The sequence below is a fragment of the Stegostoma tigrinum genome, chromosome 38 (genome assembly GCF_030684315.1).
Source record: "Stegostoma tigrinum isolate sSteTig4 chromosome 38, sSteTig4.hap1, whole genome shotgun sequence".
NCBI lineage: Eukaryota > Metazoa > Chordata > Chondrichthyes > Orectolobiformes > Stegostomatidae > Stegostoma > Stegostoma tigrinum.
Genome location: NC_081391.1, coordinates 9,524,639 through 9,544,994, shown reverse-complemented (window position 1 = coordinate 9,544,994; position 20,356 = coordinate 9,524,639). Strand labels below are relative to the sequence as shown.

Below are 20,356 nucleotides of genomic sequence, written 5' to 3'. Positions count from 1 at the left end.
TTGTTTTCTCAAGGAGATCTAATCATTTGAAGCAGATCAATTTATGAGGTATAGTGAGCAGCCAGGGTGTGAAATGTGTGTCCTGTGGCTCTAACAGAGTCAAAAACAATGACTTGCATTTGTATAGAACCTCCAGAGTAGAAGATTGTCCTGAGATGTTCACTGGTGAGTAACCTGACAATGTGAAAGCGAGGCCCAGATAGGAGATAGCGGATGACCTAAAGCTCAGTCAAAAAGGTAGATTTTATGAAGCATCTTAGTTGGAGGGAAGAGGTAGAGAAAGAGAGAGAGAATTCCAGAGTTGGGGCCCAAACAACTAACCATGGCAAGGCTGAAATGCAGGATGGGGAGGAAACCTCAAAGAGTCTTAGGAAAGTGCAGAGGTAGAGAAGGATGAGGGTCATAAAGATTTAAAGCCATGAAGATTGATGATGCAAAGTTTGGCTGGGTGGTTAATCGTCAGGTAGAAGGTGTTCGGTTGTAGGAGGATATAGACAGGTTGATCATTCAGGAAGATCTGTGTCAGATGGAATTTAACCCTGAAAGGTATGAGGTGATGCCCTTCAGAAGAAGTAACAAGGGAGTAATCAACGAATGACAGGACACAAGGAATCTCAGAGGAACACAGGCATCTTGGGATACTTATCCACGGATCCCCGAAGATGGCAGGACAGGATAATAGGGCAGTCAAGGAGGGACACTTGCTTTTATCAATTGTGGCATAGATTCTAAGGGCAGGGGGGCTTTGGCGGAGCTGTACGGACCTTTGGTGAGGCCACAGCTGGAGCACTGTGTGCGGTTTTGGTCCACACACGTGATTGCACTGGAGATGGGGTGCAGAGGGAGATTAACCAGGATGTTACCTGGGATGGAGCCCTTCAGCAATGAAGGGAGGCTGGATAGGCTGGGGGTGTTTTCTTTGGAGCAGAGGAGGTTGATGGGACCTAATGGAGGTGTATAAGATTATAGAGGGGCATGGACAGGATGAATAGAATGCAGCTGTTCCATTTAGTTGAAGGGTTAATAAAAAGGGGACATAATTTTAAAGTGATAGGCAGGAGGTTTGGAAGGAGTTTTGATGAAAAAAGTTTCACCATCCGGGGCGACAAATGAAGAGTATTTAGTATGAGTCTGTAAACAGGCAGCTGAATGTATGATATAACAAGGTGTGGAGCCGGATGAACAGAGCAGGCCGAGCAGCATCATAGGAGCAGGAAGGCTGATGTTTCGGGCCTAGGCCCTGATTGTATAGATAAGCTGAAGTTGTTGGAGGATGTGGAGTGGCAGGAGTCGACTCGCAAGTTGTCTTGAACATCTGGGGATGAGCTGTGTAATTTAAACCCTTACCACTTTTAATTCCAGATTGTTCCAGGAATATCACGTTGACAGAAGGATGGGAAATCCAAGGAAATGTGAGCACGCCATATTTCCCCAGTTACTATCCACCAAATACAGAGTGTACCTGGCATTTTACTGTGAGTAAAGTTTGGGGATGCTTCTAATTTTAAACCAGGTTTTGTTTCTCACGTCACAGGTTTTATTATTAAAAGCATGAACATTAGTCTTGGTCAGTGAGGCTGGCCTCTGAATCATAGAGTCATAGAGTCAGACACCATGGAAACAGACCCTTCAGTCCAACCCACCTGCGCCAACCCAGCATCCCATATTGACCCTAGTCCCTTTTGCCAGCATTTGGCACATATCTCCCTAAACCCTTCCTACTCATGTACCCATCTAGATGCCTTTAATTGTTGTCATTATATCAGCCTCCACCACTTCTTCATTCCATACACGCACCACCCTCTGTGTGAGAACATTGCTCCTCAGGTCCCTTGTAAATCTTGCCCCTCTCACCGAAAACCTGTCCCCTCTAGTTTTTGAACTTACTCAGTCGATAGTTTGGATGATTTTCATCGTCAGGTGATTTAGTCAGTAAGGATGACTCCAAGGGAACAATTACTGAAGTTTCTGTTCACCCTTGGAAATGTTCATTGAATTGATAAGATGTCTTGTGGTTCCTCCAAAGTCTAGACTCAGCCCTCATTGAACCCACAAGGTTAATCACGGCAGCCATTTTGTAAGATTCGATGTCATAGTCATACAGCATGGAAACAGACCCTTCAGTCCAACTAGTCCATGCCGACCATGTTCCCAAACTAAACTAGCCCCACCTTCTTGCTCCTGGCCCATATCCCTCCAAATGTTTCCTATTTATGTACTTATCCAAATGCCTTTTAAACATTGTAACTGTGCCAACATCCACCACTACCCTTGGCAGCTCATGCCAAACATTCTAGGAGTAAAAAAAATGCCCCTTTGTCTTTTTTAAATCTTTCTCCTCTGACCGAGAAAAGAGCCGTCTAGTTTCAAAAATCCCCCACCCTAGAGGAAAGACACCTCCCATTCATCTTATCTCATGATTTGATAAACCTCTATAAGGTCGCCCCTCAACCTCCTGCAATGAAGGATGTCCCAGCCTAAGTCAATATTAAAGACAAATTTCTTCAGAAAATGCGTGATGTGATTGCACAGTCATGACCCTCCTCGTGCTAGCTTCCTTACACAAAAATAGTTTCTTGCACCTAACCTATTTGCTTCTCTTGACATCTTGGAAACCTCAAACAAATCACACCATCACCTCCAGAATTCCCGGGAATACAACCTTCATTTGTTTGATCTCTTTTCCTGGTAAATTATCCTGGTAAATCTATGATGGACTCCATGCGAGGTCTATATGTCCATCTCAAGGTCTGGAGCCCAGAATTGCTGTCGGTAACTTCAGAGATGGTTCACGCGGGCTCTTTGTGGCCTTGTAGAGTAACAGTGCCCTGTGAGAGCGTTCCAGCATGACCTTCTGTCTTGTACACAGGTGCCATCCCTGGACTACGGAATCACGCTGTGGTTTGATGGGTATGAGCTGGACACTCCAACCTTCACTAAACCCTGCTCGCAAGGCCAGTGGAAGATACAAAACAGGAAGTAAGTGCGAAATCCTTTTCATCTTTTGTCCTCCACCATCCACTTCCTTTAATTACAGCCGAGCCCTGTGTGAGACAATTTGGTGACAATTAAAGCAGAAGTTTGTAACAGGACAGCCGATGGCATCGCAGGAAGCGACATCAGGTCACATGACATCCTTGTTAATAAGGGCTTACTCGGTGATGGTAGGGCAGGGATGTCTCCCTGCACCGTGTGTAACATTCAGTATGCAGCTCTAGTTTCTATACATCTGTTACCGGAGGTCCTTTGATGCACTGGCAGTGTCCCTGCCCTGGGTTCAAGGCCCTCCTGCTTCACAGGTGTTGTCATAGCATCTCTCTCTGGACACGTCTGTAAGGAAAATGTCTATAATGGTGAGGATGTCGAAATCTGTGGGCAGCAGAGAAATAGAAGTGGATTCCCACAACACTATTTTTCAAACTACAGGGACCCCTGATGTCTTTAGCACCAAAATCAGTCCTTCTCCTGTGTAGTCACCATTCAATTGTAGAAATTGCAGCAGCCAGTTTATGCACAGGGAGCTCCCACAAGCAGCAAGCATTGAACGAATGATCTGATTGCAACTATAAAGGTGTAAATATTAGCCAGGACACAGGGATTGACTGCTGTGGTTTAGAACAGTTCCACAGTGTGTATTATGCCCACTTTAAAGGGCAACTGAACCTCAGTTTGACTTGGTGACTACCCCTCTCCCCTCCCATTTACACACATAATGATGCTCACAGTGAAAATGTCCACCATGGTTCACCAGCAAGACAGCCTTGGCTTGTAGCATTCTGGCAGTTGTAGGCTCCAGTTGAAGCTTGTGGTTCCAGGCTGCTACTCCAATGCAGTCACGAGGGGAAGCTGTGAAGTCAGAGGCACTGTCTCGTAGATTGCATCTTTTCGGAGGCTTAGACTTGGAATCCCTACAGTGTGGAAACAGGCCCAACAAGCCCACACTGACTCTCACAGCATCCCATTCCCTTATAACCCACCTAATCTACACATCCCTGAACACTATGTGGCAATTTAGCACGGCCAATCCACCCTAAACTGCACATCTTTGTGACTGTGGGAGGAAACCGGAGCACCCGGAGGGGATCTGCACGGACACGGGGAGAATTTGCAAACTCCACACAGACAGTGGCCCAAGGCTGGAATCGAACCCGGGTCCCCGGCGCTGTGAGGCCGCAGTGCCACTATGCCACAGTGCCACGCTGCAGAGATACTGCTCCAGCTTCTAGCAACTCTTTGAATGAAGACACCTGTCTTCATCTTGCCTCCAGATTTCATCCCAAAAACAACGATTTTAATTATTTTCATCCAATTGCCAGAGGAAAGACCCCTTCATTTACCAGCATCTTGAAAACCTGTTTGGTGTCGAGTATAGCGATCCTAACTTGGCAACACAGTCTGATCAAACTTGAACGGGTCAAGGGCTGGGGAAAACACTACCCCCAGCTCAGGACCGCACCCCCGATCTGGGCACGGTGCCCCCGAGCCACCACCCCAAGCCCCAGGTATTGAGCCACCCTCCAAGTCGATGAGGAAATTTCAGGACACGTCATAATTTATCACGCCCGATCTTTCGCAGAGTAGTGATTCTAACGAGGTCAGCCAACAGGATCTCTTTGATAATGAGTTCCCCGATTGTGGCTGTTAATCTGATCCAATCAAGGAGCCCTGGCTGACTCAAAACTAGCGTGCGTAGGTTTAAGGTGAGAGGGAGAAGGTTCAAAAGGGGCCTTAGGGACAACGTGTTCACATAGAGGGTGGTGCGTGTATGCAATGAGCTGCCAGAGGAAGTGGTGGAGACTGGTACAATTACAACATTTAAAAGGCTTCTGGATGGGTACATGAATAGGAAGGGTTCAGAGGGATATGGGCCAAACGCTGGCAAATGGGACTAGATTAGTTTAGGATATGGGGTCAGCACGGATGAGTTGTTCTGAAGGGCCTGTTTCCAAGCTGTACATCTCCATGACTCTGAGTCTCAGGGGTTCTGTTCACTCTGAGAGCTGGCTCTAAGGAAGCTGGACCAGTGTCAAGAACCATGCAACTGTAAATAAAGGGTGACTTAGTGACGGGGAACCAGCCTCTGTGGAGTTAATTCACAGAGCAGTGTTAAACTGCCTTAGGAACAAACAATGTACAACCTAGATGCAAAATGCACATCCTGGGAGGGGAGCTGAAATTGGTAGCTTTATTAAAAAGCACTTCAATGAGCTTTTGAAATGCCATGACATTGAAGGGTGTGGGCCTAGTGCTGGAAAGTACACGGCCTGGCGTAGATGTAGAGCAGTTTCCTTTTGTCAGTGTAGACTCAATCGGCTAAAGGGCTCCATCTGTACTGTGTGACTCTCTGCTGCATTGATAATGTCAGCCTCACCCTAAGGATGGCCTTCATTACCATTGATGCCAAAAAAAGGCCCTGCATTTACTTATGACCTCAGGATATAGAGTGGCTCGGTGGCTCACTGGTTAGCACCACTGCCTCACAGCACCAGGGACCCAGGTTTGATTTCACCCTCGGGTGACTGTGTGGAGTTTACACGTTCACTCCGTGTCTGTGTGGGTTCCCTGCAGGGGCTCCAGTTTCCTCCCACAGTCCAAAGATGTGCAGGTTACAGTGGATTGGCCGTGCGAAATTGTCCGACAGTGCCCAGGGATGTGCAGGTTGGGGTCAATTGGCCGTGCTGAATCACCTATAGTGTCTAGTGTGGGAAGTGCAGAGATAGGGTGATGGAAATAGGTAGTGGGTGCATCTGGGTGGGATGCTGTTCAGAGGGTTGGTGTGGACTCAAAGGGCTGAATGGCCTGCTTTCCATGCTGTAGGGATTCTATAACATCCCTTACAGTGAATGAAAAGCTTTTTGGATCCTAGTAGTTGTTGCTATAAGCTAGGAAATACACCAACAAATCTGCGCACAGCTAGCTGCCTCAGTTGTGTAACCTTGATCAGATCATCCATTTTGTCAACGTCAATTGAAGGTTAAATACGAGCCAGAACACCGCAAAATGCTCCCTGTCCTCCTTCAAAACAGTGTCATAGAGTATTTAAAATCCACCTAAGAGGCCCGAGAGAAGTTGGGTTAATGTTCTGTGGAAACAGAGCAGCATTCCCCACCACGCAGTCTGATTTGAGTTTTATACTCAAGAGCCAAAGGAGGCCTGGAACCCAGAGCCTTATTTCTGAGCCTGTTGTTACTGGGCCAGCTGGCCCTCTTTGTAAAATTGCTGGACTATATTTGCTAACTAACTACCTGATCATTTTCTTGTGACTGAGATATGCTCCCTTGTAGATTTTAATGCCCGAACGCCCTCCAGTACCTGAGTGGAGCCACAGCGCCTACCCGGAAAGTTTCCATTTTGCATTCCCTAAGAACTGACAAAATTCCATGAACGTGCTCTGACGCAAGGTGTCAATGTGTTCCCCAATCAACCTGTTCAGGGATGTTATGACATACCTCTGAAGCAGGTGGGATTTGAATTTAGGCCTCCTGGATCAGAGGTAGGGACACTATCAGTGCGTCACAAGATCCCGCAGATTTGGGATATGCTCTGTGTAGATTTGGTGCTCATGAGGGTCATTATATCTGATATTAGAATCCCTAGTCAAAATGGAGAGCATCACCTTCTGACATTGACTTGGGCCTATGTGTGTTTGAAGCAGACTCGAGTTTGGTTACAATTATTGGCAGCACAATCTGTTCCCAAGGAGAGAGGACACGTAGTTTAAGAGATTGTGTATTGCATACCTGTTAGAATAATGGTAGGGGGTGGGGTGGGGTATCACAGCCTTCAAGAGCATGGTTTACTTTTAAAAGGGGAGGGGTACACTTGCACAGGTCCACATCGGGCCTACCTCAGGCTGTGCTGTAATCTAGCCTCTTCACGCTTCCTCCTCTCCTCAGGCTGTGTGGGCAGAGGGTGCTGCAGCCGTATGCGGAAAGACTGTTTGTCATGTCGCTGACCACAACGGTGACCTTCACTTCTGAGGTGACCCTCACAGGCCCTGGAATCCAGTTCTCATACAGCCTCTTCAACCAGTCAGACCGTACGTGTGAACCTTCCCTGTATTTTTGTTTATATTCGTTTATAGGATGAGAGTCTCGGCCAGCATTTATTGCCCCATCCCTAATTGCACAGAGGGCAATTAAGAGACAACCACATTGCTCAGGTCTGGAGTCACATGTAGGCCAGACCAGGTAAGGATCGCAGATTTCCCTCCCTAAAGGACGTTAGTGAACGAGATGGGTTTTTATGACGATTGATGAATGTTTCGTAATCACCATCACTGGGACTTGCTTTCAAGATCCTGAATTAAATTTAAATTCCAACCAGCCGCAGTTTGGAGGTTTGATCCCAGGTTCTCAAAGGATTTAGGGTAATAAAATGTGAGGCTGGATGAACACAGCAGGCCAAGCAGCATCTCAGGAGCACAAAAGCTGACGTTTCGGGCCTAGACCCTCTCTGATGAAGGGTCTAGGCCCGAAACGTCAGCTTTTGTGCTCCTGAGATGCTGCTTGGCCTGCTGTGTTCATCCAGCCTCACATTTTATTATCTTGGAATTCTCCAGCATCTGCAGTTCCCATTATCTCTTCTCAAAGGATTTACTCTGGCTGTCTGCCTTGCAAGTCCAGAAACTCTCCTATGTCACCACCTTCCCTCTAGTTGTAGATCCTAATATGTTTCGGTACCAGATTTTGTTTGGTCATACTCCTATAAAGGGTGGGAATTTGCTGAGAAGGGGGTGGTGACGGAGTTGGGTTAATTCTTACTCGTAGTCAAAAGCAGGGCCCAGTGGAGGCAATGGAGGAGGCCTTGTGCAAGGCTAGTGGTGGGAAATGGGACAAGTGTTTGATAACCAGCATGCACAGCATGGGCTGAAGGGCCTCTTTCTGTGCTCTAATTATCTACGACCTAATGGTGTGTAGAAACTGGGCATAGAAGTATAAGAACTGAAAGATCTGAGTTTCAAACCATTGTGTTTTACTGAAAAACGTTGAATGAGAAGAAAATTGATAGTCAAGCATGAACCAATCAGATAATATCTCACTGTCACTGGGTCAAAATCCAGGAACTCCCTGCCTGACAGCATGGTGGGTTGACTTGCAGCATGTGGAATGCAGCGGTTCAAGAAGGCAGCTCACCTCCACCATCTCAAGGGGCAACTAGGAACAGGCAATAAATGATGCCCACTTATAGAGTCATAGAGATGTACAGCATGGAAACAGACCCTTCAGTCCAACTTGTCCATGCCGACCAGATATCTAAACTGATCTTGTCCCATTTGCCAGCATTTGGCCCAAATCCCTCTAAACCTATGCATGTACCCATCCAGGTACCTTTTAAATGTTGTAATTGTACCAGCCTCCAGCACTTCCTCTGGCAGCTCATTCCATACACGCACCACCCTCTGCATGGAAACATTCCCCCTTAGGTCCCTTTTAAATCTTTCCCCTCTCACCTTAAACGTGTGCCCCCTAGGTTTGGATTCCCCTACCCTGGGAAAAAGATCATGGCTATTCACCCTATCCATGCCCCTCATGATTTTATAAAACTCTATAAGGTCACCCCCTCACCCTCCAATAGGAAAATAGCCCCAGCCTTTTCACCATCTCCCTATGGCTCAAACCCTCCAACTCCAACGCATAAAAACTTTTCTTCACCCTTTCAAGTTTCACAACATTTCCCCCGAACTGAACGCAGTGTTCCAGAAGTGGCCTAATCAATGCCCTGCTAATGTGGTATACTGCATCCGCTGTTCCTGTTGAGGCCTCCTCTGCGTCAGGGAAACCAAGCGGAGGCTTGGGGACCACTTTGCAGAACGTCTATGCTGAGTTCACATTAAACAATCCCACCTCCCAGTCGCGAACCATTTCAACTTGCCCTCCCAATCCTCAGACGACATGTCCATCCTGGGCCTCCTGCAGTGCCACAATGATGCCACCCGAAGGTTGCAGGAACAGCAACTCATATTCCACTTGGGAACGCAGCAGCCCAATGGTATCAATGTGGATTTCACCAGCTTCAAAATCTCCCCTCCCCCCACTGCATCCCAAAACCAGCCCAGCTCATCCTAGCCTCCCTAACCTGTTCTTCCTCCCACCTATCCCGTCCTCCCACCTCAAGCCCCACCCTCATCTCCTACTTACTAACCCCATCCCATCCCCTTGACCTGACCGTCCTCCCTGGACTGACCTATCCCCTCCCTACCTCCCCACCTACACTCACCTTTACTGGCTCCAATCTCGCCTCTTTGACCGACCTGTCTCCTCTCCACCTAGCTTTTCCTCTATCCATCGTCTATCTGCCTCCCCCTGTCTCCCTATTTATTTCAGAACCCCATTCCCCTCCCCCATTTCTGCAGAAGGGTCTAGGCCTGAAACATCAGCCTTCCTGCTCCTCTGACGCTCCACGCCTTCTTCACTATGCTGTCTACCTGTGACCCCACTTTCAAGGAACTATGAACCTGCAACCTAAGGTCTCCTTATTCAGCAATGCTCCCCAGAACCCTAATTGTTAACCCCGATTTGCCTTACCAAAGTGCAACAGCTCACATTTATCTAAATTAAACTCCATCTGCCTTTCCTCAGCCTATCAGCCCATCTGATCAAGGCCCAATTGTCTCCCAGGAGGCATTGAAACAAAAAGAAGAATTTTCCCAGTAGTTGTTGAGGGAAGGGCAGAACGTTGAGAGACCGAGCCTGCCAGGCCACCAATGCTGAGAGTGTCAGGGGGTTGGGGGGTGGGGGGTGGAGGTAATTGTTGGAAGGTGGGAGACAGATGGTACTGCAATGACAACACTGTGTATCTCAAAACAGAGTTAGCACTTCTCTCAGAGACAGTAAGAACTGCCGATGCAGGAGTCAGAGTTAACACAGTGTGGAGCTGGAGGAACACAGCAGGCCAGGAAGCATCAGAAGAGCAGGAAAGCTGACGTTTCGGTTCGGGACCCTTCTTCAGAAAATGGGAACTCCCTGTCACTGTCTCTTGCGGGATGTGGGCATCGCTGGCTGGGCCCAGCATTTATTGCTCGCCCCTGTTTGGCCCTGAGAAGATGGCGACGAGCTGCCTTCTTGAACCGCTACAGTCCCCGTGCCGCAATGCCATTAGGGAGGGAATTCCAGGTTTTCACCCAGTGACGCTGAAGGAATGTCGATATATTTCCAAGTCGGGATGGCCAGTGGCTTCTTCCCGCTGTTCAAATCAGACGGGCTGGAAGGCTGAAACTGGACGTCCTTACCTTCGACAAGTGGATTTAGGGGGCAGGGTTGGTAAATAGTCAGAGAGCAGGGGGGGGGGGGGGGGAGGTGGAGGGTGAGGGGAAACCGTGTGAGGTGAGTGGAAACCAAATGAGTCGGAGTAAATCATGGTGAGTCAGCCTAGGGGAGATGTTAACCCTGAGGTATTGTCCCATTGACTCCAGACAGTAACAGCTCACATGTCTGTCTTCCTCCCTCTGTTGTAGCCTGCCCTGACAAAGTTCTGTGCTCCATATCTGGCCTGTGTGTCACCGAATGTGATGGCCTAAAGGACTGCAGCAACGGAGTGGATGAGAACAATTGCGGTAAAAGAACCATTTACTTTCTGTTGTTGTGCCTGGGAAACATTCCTCCGCAAGTCTCATTTACTGCCAGTGGGTTGATCTGTGACTCTCTCAGATATCGCGGGTTGTACAGCTTTAACATTCCGATCTTTAATTTTAACCCACCGCCCTCCCTATCTCTAACTTCCTTCAGCCCTACAAGCTTCTGTGATTTTGAGATCATGTGTATCCCTGTTTTCCTTCGCCCCCACCACTGCAGGTCATACGTTCAACTGTTTAGACTCAACAGTTGGCTCTAAAATTCATGTTTTTTTTTAACATTTATTCAAGGGATGTGAGCAGCATTTATTGCCCATCCCTAATTACCCAGAGCCATAGAGTCATAGAATAAAACAGCAAGGAAACAGGCACTTCGGCCCAAACCGGTCCACGCTGACCATGGTGCCCACTCAGCTAGTTCCAGTTGCCTACAAGTGGCCCATATCCCCTAATCCCTTCCCATCCATGTACCTATCCACATGGTTTTTAAATGCTGCTGTTGTACCTGCCTCAACCACTTTCTCTGGCAGCCCATTCCATATACGCACCACTCTCTGCATGAAAAAGTTGTCCCTCAAGTCTTTTTAAACCTTTCCCCTCTCACTTTAAACCTTTGCCCTCTAGTTTTCAATTCCCCATCCCTGGGGAAAATGCTATGTGCATTCATTCTATCTATGCCCCTCATGATCTCAGTAAGGACAACACCCATTCTCCTATACTCCAAGGAATAAAGCCCTATCCTGGCCAACCATGAGAAGAGGATGCTGATTGGTTGGACTGTCGTCTGTACATTCCCTTTCTAAGTTTCAAAAACAGGAGTTGCTGGAAAAGCTCAGCAGGTCTGGCAGCATCTGTGAAGAAAAATAATTGGAGTTAACGTTTCGGGTCTGGTGACCCTTCCTCGGTTTGTTCTTTTTATACCCGGAAGTGTTGTCACGCACAACTGAGCAACTTTCCCACCACCAAAATCACCGTGATTTTTTACCTGTGTCTTTTCTTTCCCTTATTTTAAGCTCTACCATTAATAAAACACCTGTGTAGCCAATTCAGTACTTACATTTGAAGCCCTTTAAGGACAACGCAAACCTTCAAAAGTGATAGGGAGGTAGAGGGAGAGGGAAGGGGCGAAATGAAATGGAGTTGGAGGTTGAGATAAGTACAGTGCCCCCCCCCCCCCACTCCTCGCAGTGCCCACCTCTCTCTAAGTGCATCGAGAGCATTGATGAGCACTGTGTGCAAGAATACCTGGGCACAAACGTAACCCACAGAAGAGAGGCTTAGTTCAGTTTCTTGTATTTCGGTCCTGACCTTTAACCTTCAATCTCTTTTTAACATTGTCCAGAATCTGTGCTATCAAGCAGTTATTTGCCTCAAAGGGCAGACTCTGCAATAATCATTTCTGCATCCCGACAATGTTGAATCCCTGGTTCGGGAGATCACACTGTCACCCCTTTTGACATGACGGAATAAGGGCCAGCCTTGGCTGAGTGGGTAACTCTCTCAGCTGGGAGTCAGAAAGATTCACATCCTGAGATCTGAACACCCAGGATCCAGTCTGGCACCACTGAGGGAGCGCTTCTTCCTCAGAGCTTCAGTTCCATTCGATACACTTTCATCTGCATTTGAGGTGCTGGTCAGCGTCTCTTACAACATGAGCCCAACTGAGGAAAGATTATCGAGCCTGTTATACCAAGAGTTGGAACATTACCACCAAATATGCAAGCAAGGTGGATTGTTGATGGTTTTACAAAGATCGATCAGATTTAAAATTAACCATTGATTGAGCATCAATTGGCATTTTATCGGAGAGAATTCCAAACATCCTGATCTGTAGGAAGTTCCCCAACTTTCTGAAAGGGCTGTCTCTAATTCTTAGGGAATTATCTGCCATTCGGGCCTTCAGGGTTGCTTCACTATACAGTAAGATCATGGCTGTCTAAAGAGGTGCAGCTTAGGTGGACTGGCAATGCTAAATATTGCCCTGGAGTGCCCAGAGATGTGCTGGTTAGGTGGATTGTCCCTGATTAAAAAAAACAAAAACCCCATTAGAGGGATGGGCTGCTCTTCTCAGGTTGGTGCAAACTCAGTGGGCTGAACGGCCTCTTCCTGCACTGTAGGGACTCTGTGATCTGGTTGGCTCAATTTCATGTCTCCCCCCTCCAACCTCACATCGCTCGACTCCCTTCTGTCTCAAAAAGCTATCCAACACAACTCTGACTTAATCTGAAGAGCCAGCCTCCTCTAACTTCTTGGCAAAGGGATTTCCACACTCGAATGACGCTCTGAGAGAAAAGAAATTCTTTTCACCTCAGTTTTAAAAAAGAGTTTGCATATTCTTAAACCATGTCGCCTCATTTTAGGCTCCCCCACAACAGGAAACATCCTCTGCATATCCACCCTCACCAGTTCCTTCAGGATCTTAAGCAGTGATTAGCTTTGCTGCCTCACAGCACCCGGGACCCAGGTTTGATTCCAGCCTCAGGCAACTGCCTGTGTGGAGTGTGCACATCCACCTCCCGCGCCCCCCCCCACTCCACCGTGTCTGCGTGGGTTTCGTCCGGGTGCTCCGGTTTCCTCCCACAGTCCAAAGATGTGCAGGTTAGAGTGGATTAGCCATGCAGGATAGGAGGTTGGGTCTGCTGGGATGGCCTTTGGAGGGTCAGTGTGGACTTGATGAGCTGAATGGCCTGCTTTCACACTGCAGGGATTCTCAAATGCTGGAAATCTGAGACAGAAAGCGCCAGAGAAGCTCAGCAGGTCTGGCAGTGTCTGTGGAGAGAAAACAGAGTCAACATTTCAGGTCCTGTGGCCCTTCTTCCGTTCAATTTTGATGAAGAGTCACTGGACCTGAAACACCGATTTTCTGTTTTCTGTCTGCAGAGATGCTGCCAGACCTGCTGGGTTTCTCCAGCACTTTCTGTTCCTCTTCAAGCTCTTAAATCTTTCAATCAGACTATCTCTTCAATCTTCCAAATGCCAATGGGCCCAAACCTGTTCAATCTTGCCTCAAAATATAGGTGAAGTCAACATAGTCCCAGAGGGCTGTGCTCTCATTAGCGAGATGACCAATGGGGTGTTTTAACCTGAGGGTCACCATACTTCAGGTGATGTTAAGACAGCATGGTGACATCAGACGGCGCAGGAATTGAACCTATGCTGCTTTGTGTCACTTTGCATCTCCAACCAGCCGTCCAGCCAACTGAGCTAACCTTCAAAAATTCCAGGAAGCGTAAGAAAAGTCGGCCAGGATGTCTCCTGGTGTATGTTATCTCACTCGGACTGCAGCCACATTCTGGCAGACCTGTGACCTTTTGTTCCATGCTGCGACATATTGATGATTGCCTCCTATTGATTTAGTCATCTGTAAATATTGGCACTTTGCAGAGAACATAAAACAAGAGCACGAAGGGTCTACCGGTAGCTGTTGCTCTGTTTCTCATGCTGTACCTCTTGTACTTGATGCAGCGATTTAGAGAGGGGAAAAAATTACAGGATATGGATATTGCTGGCAAGACCAATATTTATTATGCATCCCTGCTGGCCTAGAAAGGGTGGTAGTGACCAGAATGAACACCAGTCAGACTAGTGCATGACACATAATAGTCCAACTCCTTGTGTGTAGTTCAAAATGGAACTTACAGTACAACAAGCACATTCATCCTGACTTTTATTTCTCACTGCTTTCTCCCTTTAGGAAGGCCACCCCTTTGGATATGTACACCCTCTGTGCCATTAGGGAGGGCGTTTGCAGAGTTTGACCCCATGGAAGTACAATGATATAGTTCCAAGGGCGTGAGTGAAGATTTGTAGCTCAGGAGCTGGTTGTAGATGTAGACGGTGTGTTCGCTGAGCTGGGAGGTTTCATGGCAGACGTTGCATCCCCTTACTCCTCACTGCTGAGAATTTAGCAACTCGAATTTATATGGTCTGGTTTTTGCTCAATTGGCTGGCGCAAGACATCAGGGCTTCACAGGAGGGTCCACAAGACCTAGTAAGGAGACGAAATGTCTGCTATCAAGCCTCCCAGCTCGGCGAACACACCAACAACTACAATATAGTTCCAAGCCAGGATGGTGGGGTGGCTTCGGGACCTCTTGCTGTGTTGGGAAGGCACAGAGGGGAGGATGTTGGAGCGTATTTATACAGGCTTGCAGAAGCAGCAGGGTCAATTTTATTACTTCATGGGCAGCACAGTGACTCAGCGGTTAGCACAGCTGCCTCACAGCACCAGGGACCTGGGTTCAATTTCAGCTTCGGTTAACCATGTGGAATTTGTACATTCTCCCTGTGTCTGCGTGGGTTTCCTCCCACAGTCCAATGGTGTGCAGGCTCAGTGGAATTGCTGTGGGAAATTGCCCCATAGTGTCCAAAGGTGGTTACAGGGATAGGATGGGGTGCTCCCTGTGTGGAAAGAGGAGGAAGTTCCTGTTTTGTGTGCCCGTTCAAAGAATTCTTCCTTCATCTAAAGTTGCTGCCTGCACTGTTAGTAGTCACAGCTGAACTGTGTCAGCCTGAACAACTGCCCTCTAGCACTGCCACACAGCTCACCATCATATAGAGTATCAGCTACAAGCTTTTATGTTAATCCACTTGCATCACTAGCCACACAAGCATTAATTCCCGTCCCTAGCCCCTGAGTGGCCTGCCTGGCCAGCCCAAAGGGCAAGTGAGAGTCAAACACATTGCTGTGGGTCTGGAGTTCCATGTAGGCCAGGCTTGGTGAGGATGGTAGATTTCCTTCCCCTGCAGGGCACTAGTCGTCCACCTGGGTTTGTTCCGTCCCACCATCGGTTGATAGAATCATGGGAATCCTCCAGCACGGGAACAGGCCCTTTGGTCAACATGTCCGCACTGACCCTCAGAGTGGTTCTTAATTCTGAATTCACTTTTATTGAATTCCTATTCCACTACCTGCCATGGCAGGATTTGAACCTGGGTCACTAGAGTTTCTGGATTAATAATCTCATGATAATGCCACCAGACCATTGGCCCCCTCCCGGTTTCACCCAGTCCTCTGGGACCTTCAGTTGAGCCACAGCCACTGAGAGCGAGCTTTGAGTTCAGCTCAAATGCAGTGAGAGAGTTTGGTGGAACTGGCATCTTGAAGCTGCAAAAGAAAATGATCATGGATGTCTTGGTTATCGTTGACAGAAAATAGATACACTCTAATTCCAGGTTTGGTCCCATCTCAGCTGATCACACCAGTGTTTCCTGCTCCCCATAGCACTGTAAAATCAAATACGTTAACTCGTCCATAAAGCTCGTTAAATAAATGTTGGCAACTATTGCAAGTAAAAGATTCATCATTATGAGAGAGAAATGAAATAAAATCATGTACTTTCCTGTTCACAAATTATAATATTTGCTGCTGGTGCAAGATTTTATTATCTTGTGCGGAGACTAGGCTCCAAACTTGCCATCTCGATTCTATATGCACTTCCCGTTTACATCATTGTGCATCCTATTTTCCCATCCACGCACAAAATACCAATGAGGAACAAGAGGAGGTCACTGGTCCCCTTGTGCCTTTTCTGCCATTCAGTAAGATCATGGCTGATCTGATTTTAACCTCCACTCTACATTTCTGTATATCCCCGAAAACCTTTTACCCCCTTGGTCATCTGGGAGCTATCTGACTCAACTTTAAAAATATTTAAAGGTTCTGCATCAACTGCCTTTTGAGGCAGGGAATTCCAAAGACTCACAACCCTCTGAGAGAAAATGACACATTTCCGCATCTCTCTCTTAAATAGATGCCTCTTAACCTATAATGTCCCTAGTTCTAGATTCTCTAACAAATGGAAACATCCTTTCAATAGCCATCATTTAAATCACTCAGGATCTCAAATGTTTTAATTTAATCTCATTTGACTCATCTGAATTCCTGAGGACACAGATCTAGTCTCTCTAACCTTTCCACTCATTGCAGCTATTAGTCAAGTAAACCAGGCTGAACTGCTTCTAATGCATTAACATCCCTCTGTAAGTATAGTGACCAGTATTGTACAGAGTACTCTAGGTGTGATCTCACCCATGCCCTGCATATCTGAAGCATTAACTCTTGCATTCAATTCCCCCTCGCAATAAGCTGATATTTTCGATTAGTTTTCCCGAATACTTGCTGTACATGCACACTAACTCCCTGTGGCTCTTTCTGCTGCTTGTATAGTTAGGGTCTCGCTCCTGAGCTTCTTTTCTCATTCTCGTGCTCTACTCCTCTCTCTCTCTGTCTTTCACTTATTCCTTCTTTTCATCCTTTCTCTCTCTCGCTGCCTTTCTTTCCGCAGTTTGCCCTGCACAGTTCCACTGTGCTGAGAGAAATACCTGCCTGTCCTTACTGAACGTCTGCAATCAGGTTGGAGACTGCGAGACAGCCGATGATGAACAGAACTGCGATGAAGGTATGTGGAGGCTGAGACTGTGTGTTCTGCGCATCTTTGGCACACATCAGCCTGTTTGCTTTTGGACAGAATTGAATTTTCTTTCAGAAACCCTCTTGGAGAGTTGGGATGAATCTGTACGGAAATCTGTGGGTGGAAATTACGGATCTCTGGAAGTCACCGAGCGCAAGGTGATGAGAGGGCAAGCAATCAATTAGGTTGGCACCAGGGGGATACCCCCCCCCCCACCTTTCCTACCATCAAGTTCTGGGTACGAAGCTCCATGGGTGACCCTCCCAACCCACTGTCTAATGAAAGTTCCTAAAATGGTCAGTTAACAGCCAGTCAGGGGCCTACGCATGCCACTGGTCCCAGTGGCTGCCTTTCTCAGTGTGAGAGGGGGCTGCCTTCCTGGCTCAGAAGGTGGGACAGACCATCTGCCAGGACTGGGGAAGCCATTCAGTCACCCAAATCTGAGGGTGATTGGGAACCAGGAGGTGACAAGGGGTTGGTGATCTTTTGAATGTTCGCAGACAGAGAACATGCATGTGTGTGTGTGTATGTGTGTGTGTGTGTGTGTGTGTGTGTGTGTGAGAGAGACTGTGTGTGTGTGTTTGTGTGCGGGTGTGTGTGAGAGAGAGACTGTGTGTGTTTGTGTGCGTGTGCGTGTGAGAGAGACTGTGTGTGTGGGTGCGTGTGTGTGTGCATGCGTGTGTGTGTGTGAGAGAGAGACTGTGTGTGAGCGAGAGAGATTGTGTGTGTGTGTGTGTGTGAGAGAGAGACTGTGTGTTTGTGTGCGCATGTGTGTGTGTGTTTGTGTGCGTGTGTGTGTGAGAGACTGTGTGTGTTTGTGCGCGTGTGTGTGAGAGAGACTGTGTGTGTTTGTGTACGTGTGTGTGAGAGAGACTGTGTGTGTGTTTGTGTGTGTCTGTGTGAGAGAGATTGTGTGTGTGTTTGTGTGTGTCTGTGTGAGACAGACTGTGTGTGTGTTTGTGTGCGTGTGTGTGAGAGAGACTGTGTGTGTGTTTGTGTGCGTGTGTGTGAGCGAGACTGTGTGTTTGTGTGCGTGTGTGTGAGAGAGACTGTGTGTGTGTTTGTGTGCGTGTGTGTGAGAGAGACTGTGTGTGTGTGTTTGTGTGCGTGTGTGTGAGAGAGACTGTGTGTTTGTGTGCGTGTGTGTGAGAGAGACTGTGTGTGTGTTTGTGTGCGTGTGTGTGTAAGAGACTGTGTGTGTGTGTTTGTGTGTGCATGTGTGAGAGAGACTGTGTGTGTGTGTGTGAGACTGTGTGTGTGCGTGTGTGAGAGAGACTCTGTGTGTGTGTTTGTGTGCGTGTGTGAGAGAGACTGTGTGTGTGCGCGTTTGTGTGCGTGTGTGCATATGTGAGAGAGACTGTATGCGTTTGTGTGCGTGTGTGAGAGAGACTATGTGTGTATGCGTGTGTGTGAGAGAGAGAGACTGTGTGTGTGAGAGAGACTGTGTGTGTGTGAGAGAGACTCTGTGTGTGTGTGTTTGTGTGCGTGTGTGAGAGAGACTGTGTGTGTGCGCACGTTTGTGTGTGTGTGCGTGTGTGAGAGAGACTATGTGTGTATGCGTGTGTGTGAGAGAGACTGTGTGTGCATGTGTGAGAGAGACTGTGTGTGTGTTTGTGTGCGTGTGTGAGAGAGACTGTGTGTGTGCACGTTTGTGTGTGTGTGCGTGTGTGAGAGAGACTATGTGTGTATGCGTGTGTGTGAGAGAGACTGTGTGTGCATGTGTGAGAGAGACTGTGTGTGTGTTTGTGTGCGTGTGTGTGAGAGAGACTGTGTGTGTGCGTGTGAGAGAGACTCTGTGCGTGTGTGAGAGAGTCTGTGTGTGTGTGTGTGTTTGTGTGCGTGTGTGAGAGAGACTGTGTGTGTGCATTTGAGAGAGACTGTGTGTGTGTGTGTGAGAGAGACTGTGTGTGTGTTTGTGTGCGTGTGTGAGAGAGACTGTGTGCATTTGTGTGCATGTGTGAGAGAGACTATGTGTGTATGCGTGTGTGAGAGAGAGACTGTGTGTGACTCTGTGTGTGTTTGCGTGTGTGTGAGAGAGACTGTGTGTGTGTGTGAGAGTGACTGTGTGTGTGTGTGAGAGTGACTGTGTGTGACTGTGTGTGTGTGTGTGTGTGTGTGTGTGTGTATGAGAGACTGTGTGCGTATGTGTTTGTGTGCGTGTGTGAGAGACTGTGTATGCGTGTGTGTGAGAGAGAGACTGTGACTCTGTGTGTGTGTGGGAGAGAGAGAGACTGTGTGTGTGTGTGAGAGAGACTGTGTGTGACTCTGTGTGCATGTGTGTGTGTGTGTGTATGTATGTGTGAGAGAGACTGTGTGTGTGTGTGTGTGTGTGTGTGTGTGTGTGTGTGTGAGAGAGAGAGAGACTGTGTGCATGTGTGTGTGTGTGTGTGTGTGTGTATGTGTGAGAGAGACTCTGTGTGTGTGTGTGTGTGTGTGTGTGTGTATGTGTGAGAGAGACTGTGTGTGTGTGTGTGTGTGTGTGTGTGTGTGTGGCTATGGTTAAACACTTGTTTGTCCTTTGTATTCTAGCTGTACCATGTGACCTGTTCACCTATAAGTGTGCCGATGGTTCATGCGTGAACAAAGCAAACCCTCAGTGTGACTACGTGTCAGATTGTCCCGATGGAACCGATGAGAAATATTGTGGTAAGGTCATTGCTGCCAGGTGAGTGTAGCCCCAGAAATTAAAAACATAACAGCAGCCTCTAAAGCCAAGGTCTAAATCCCTGGTCTGAATATTAAAGCATTTTGAAGCGTTGTGAAATCAAAAACAAAAGTTGTAACTGTTTAATCTCAGGCCAAACCTCCAGGGATTTCTTCCAACAGCGAGTTCTGGGTTCAAGGTCCCCCTGTTATATTGGAGTGTAGTCACATCTCTGAACTGGTCGAAATGAAATTACCTCCGTCCTGGATTAGCAGCAGCATGCATCTCTGCCTCTCTCTGGTTCTGATCTTCGAACAGAGTGTCTATCAAGCGTCTACCGAGGGCACAGGAACAACAAAACACACCTCAGGCTCTCATCTGTATCTTCATTCAGCCGTACCTCGACAGTTATAGATGTTAATCTGCCCCGAGTGAAGGCCTGGAGTCTACAGTCCTAGGTTACCCACATCTGAGAAACATTTCCCCTGTGCAGACCTCTTTCTTTAAAGCATCCATCATCCCTTGAGAATGTAGTGAGCTGCCTTCTTGTTCCACTGCAAGTCTAAATGCTGCACGTGGGCTCAATGTGCTGTTGGGAATGAAATTATACAATTCAACTCTGTGACGCTGAAGGAATGGTGATATCATTCCAAGTCAGGACCGTGCGTGTGTTTGGAGAGGAAGATGGAGGATGGTTTCATGTTGCCGAAGCCACACAGCTAATCC

The 20,356-nt window shown here is 47.6% G+C and overlaps 1 protein-coding gene across 1 annotated transcript in view; it reads left to right on the top strand.

Moving 5' to 3' along the window:
- Positions 1-20,356, top strand: part of LOC125447009 (transmembrane protease serine 6) — a 79,748-nt gene that overhangs the window by 49,861 nt on the left and 9,531 nt on the right. Inside the window, exons 9-14 of the mRNA XM_059640728.1 lie at positions 1,363-1,475; positions 2,870-2,979; positions 6,897-7,039; positions 10,457-10,555; positions 16,861-16,974; positions 19,516-19,632. Of these exons, the coding sequence (XP_059496711.1) occupies positions 1,363-1,475; positions 2,870-2,979; positions 6,897-7,039; positions 10,457-10,555; positions 16,861-16,974; positions 19,516-19,632 (696 nt within the window). The remainder of the gene's footprint in view (positions 1-1,362; positions 1,476-2,869; positions 2,980-6,896; positions 7,040-10,456; positions 10,556-16,860; positions 16,975-19,515; positions 19,633-20,356) is intronic.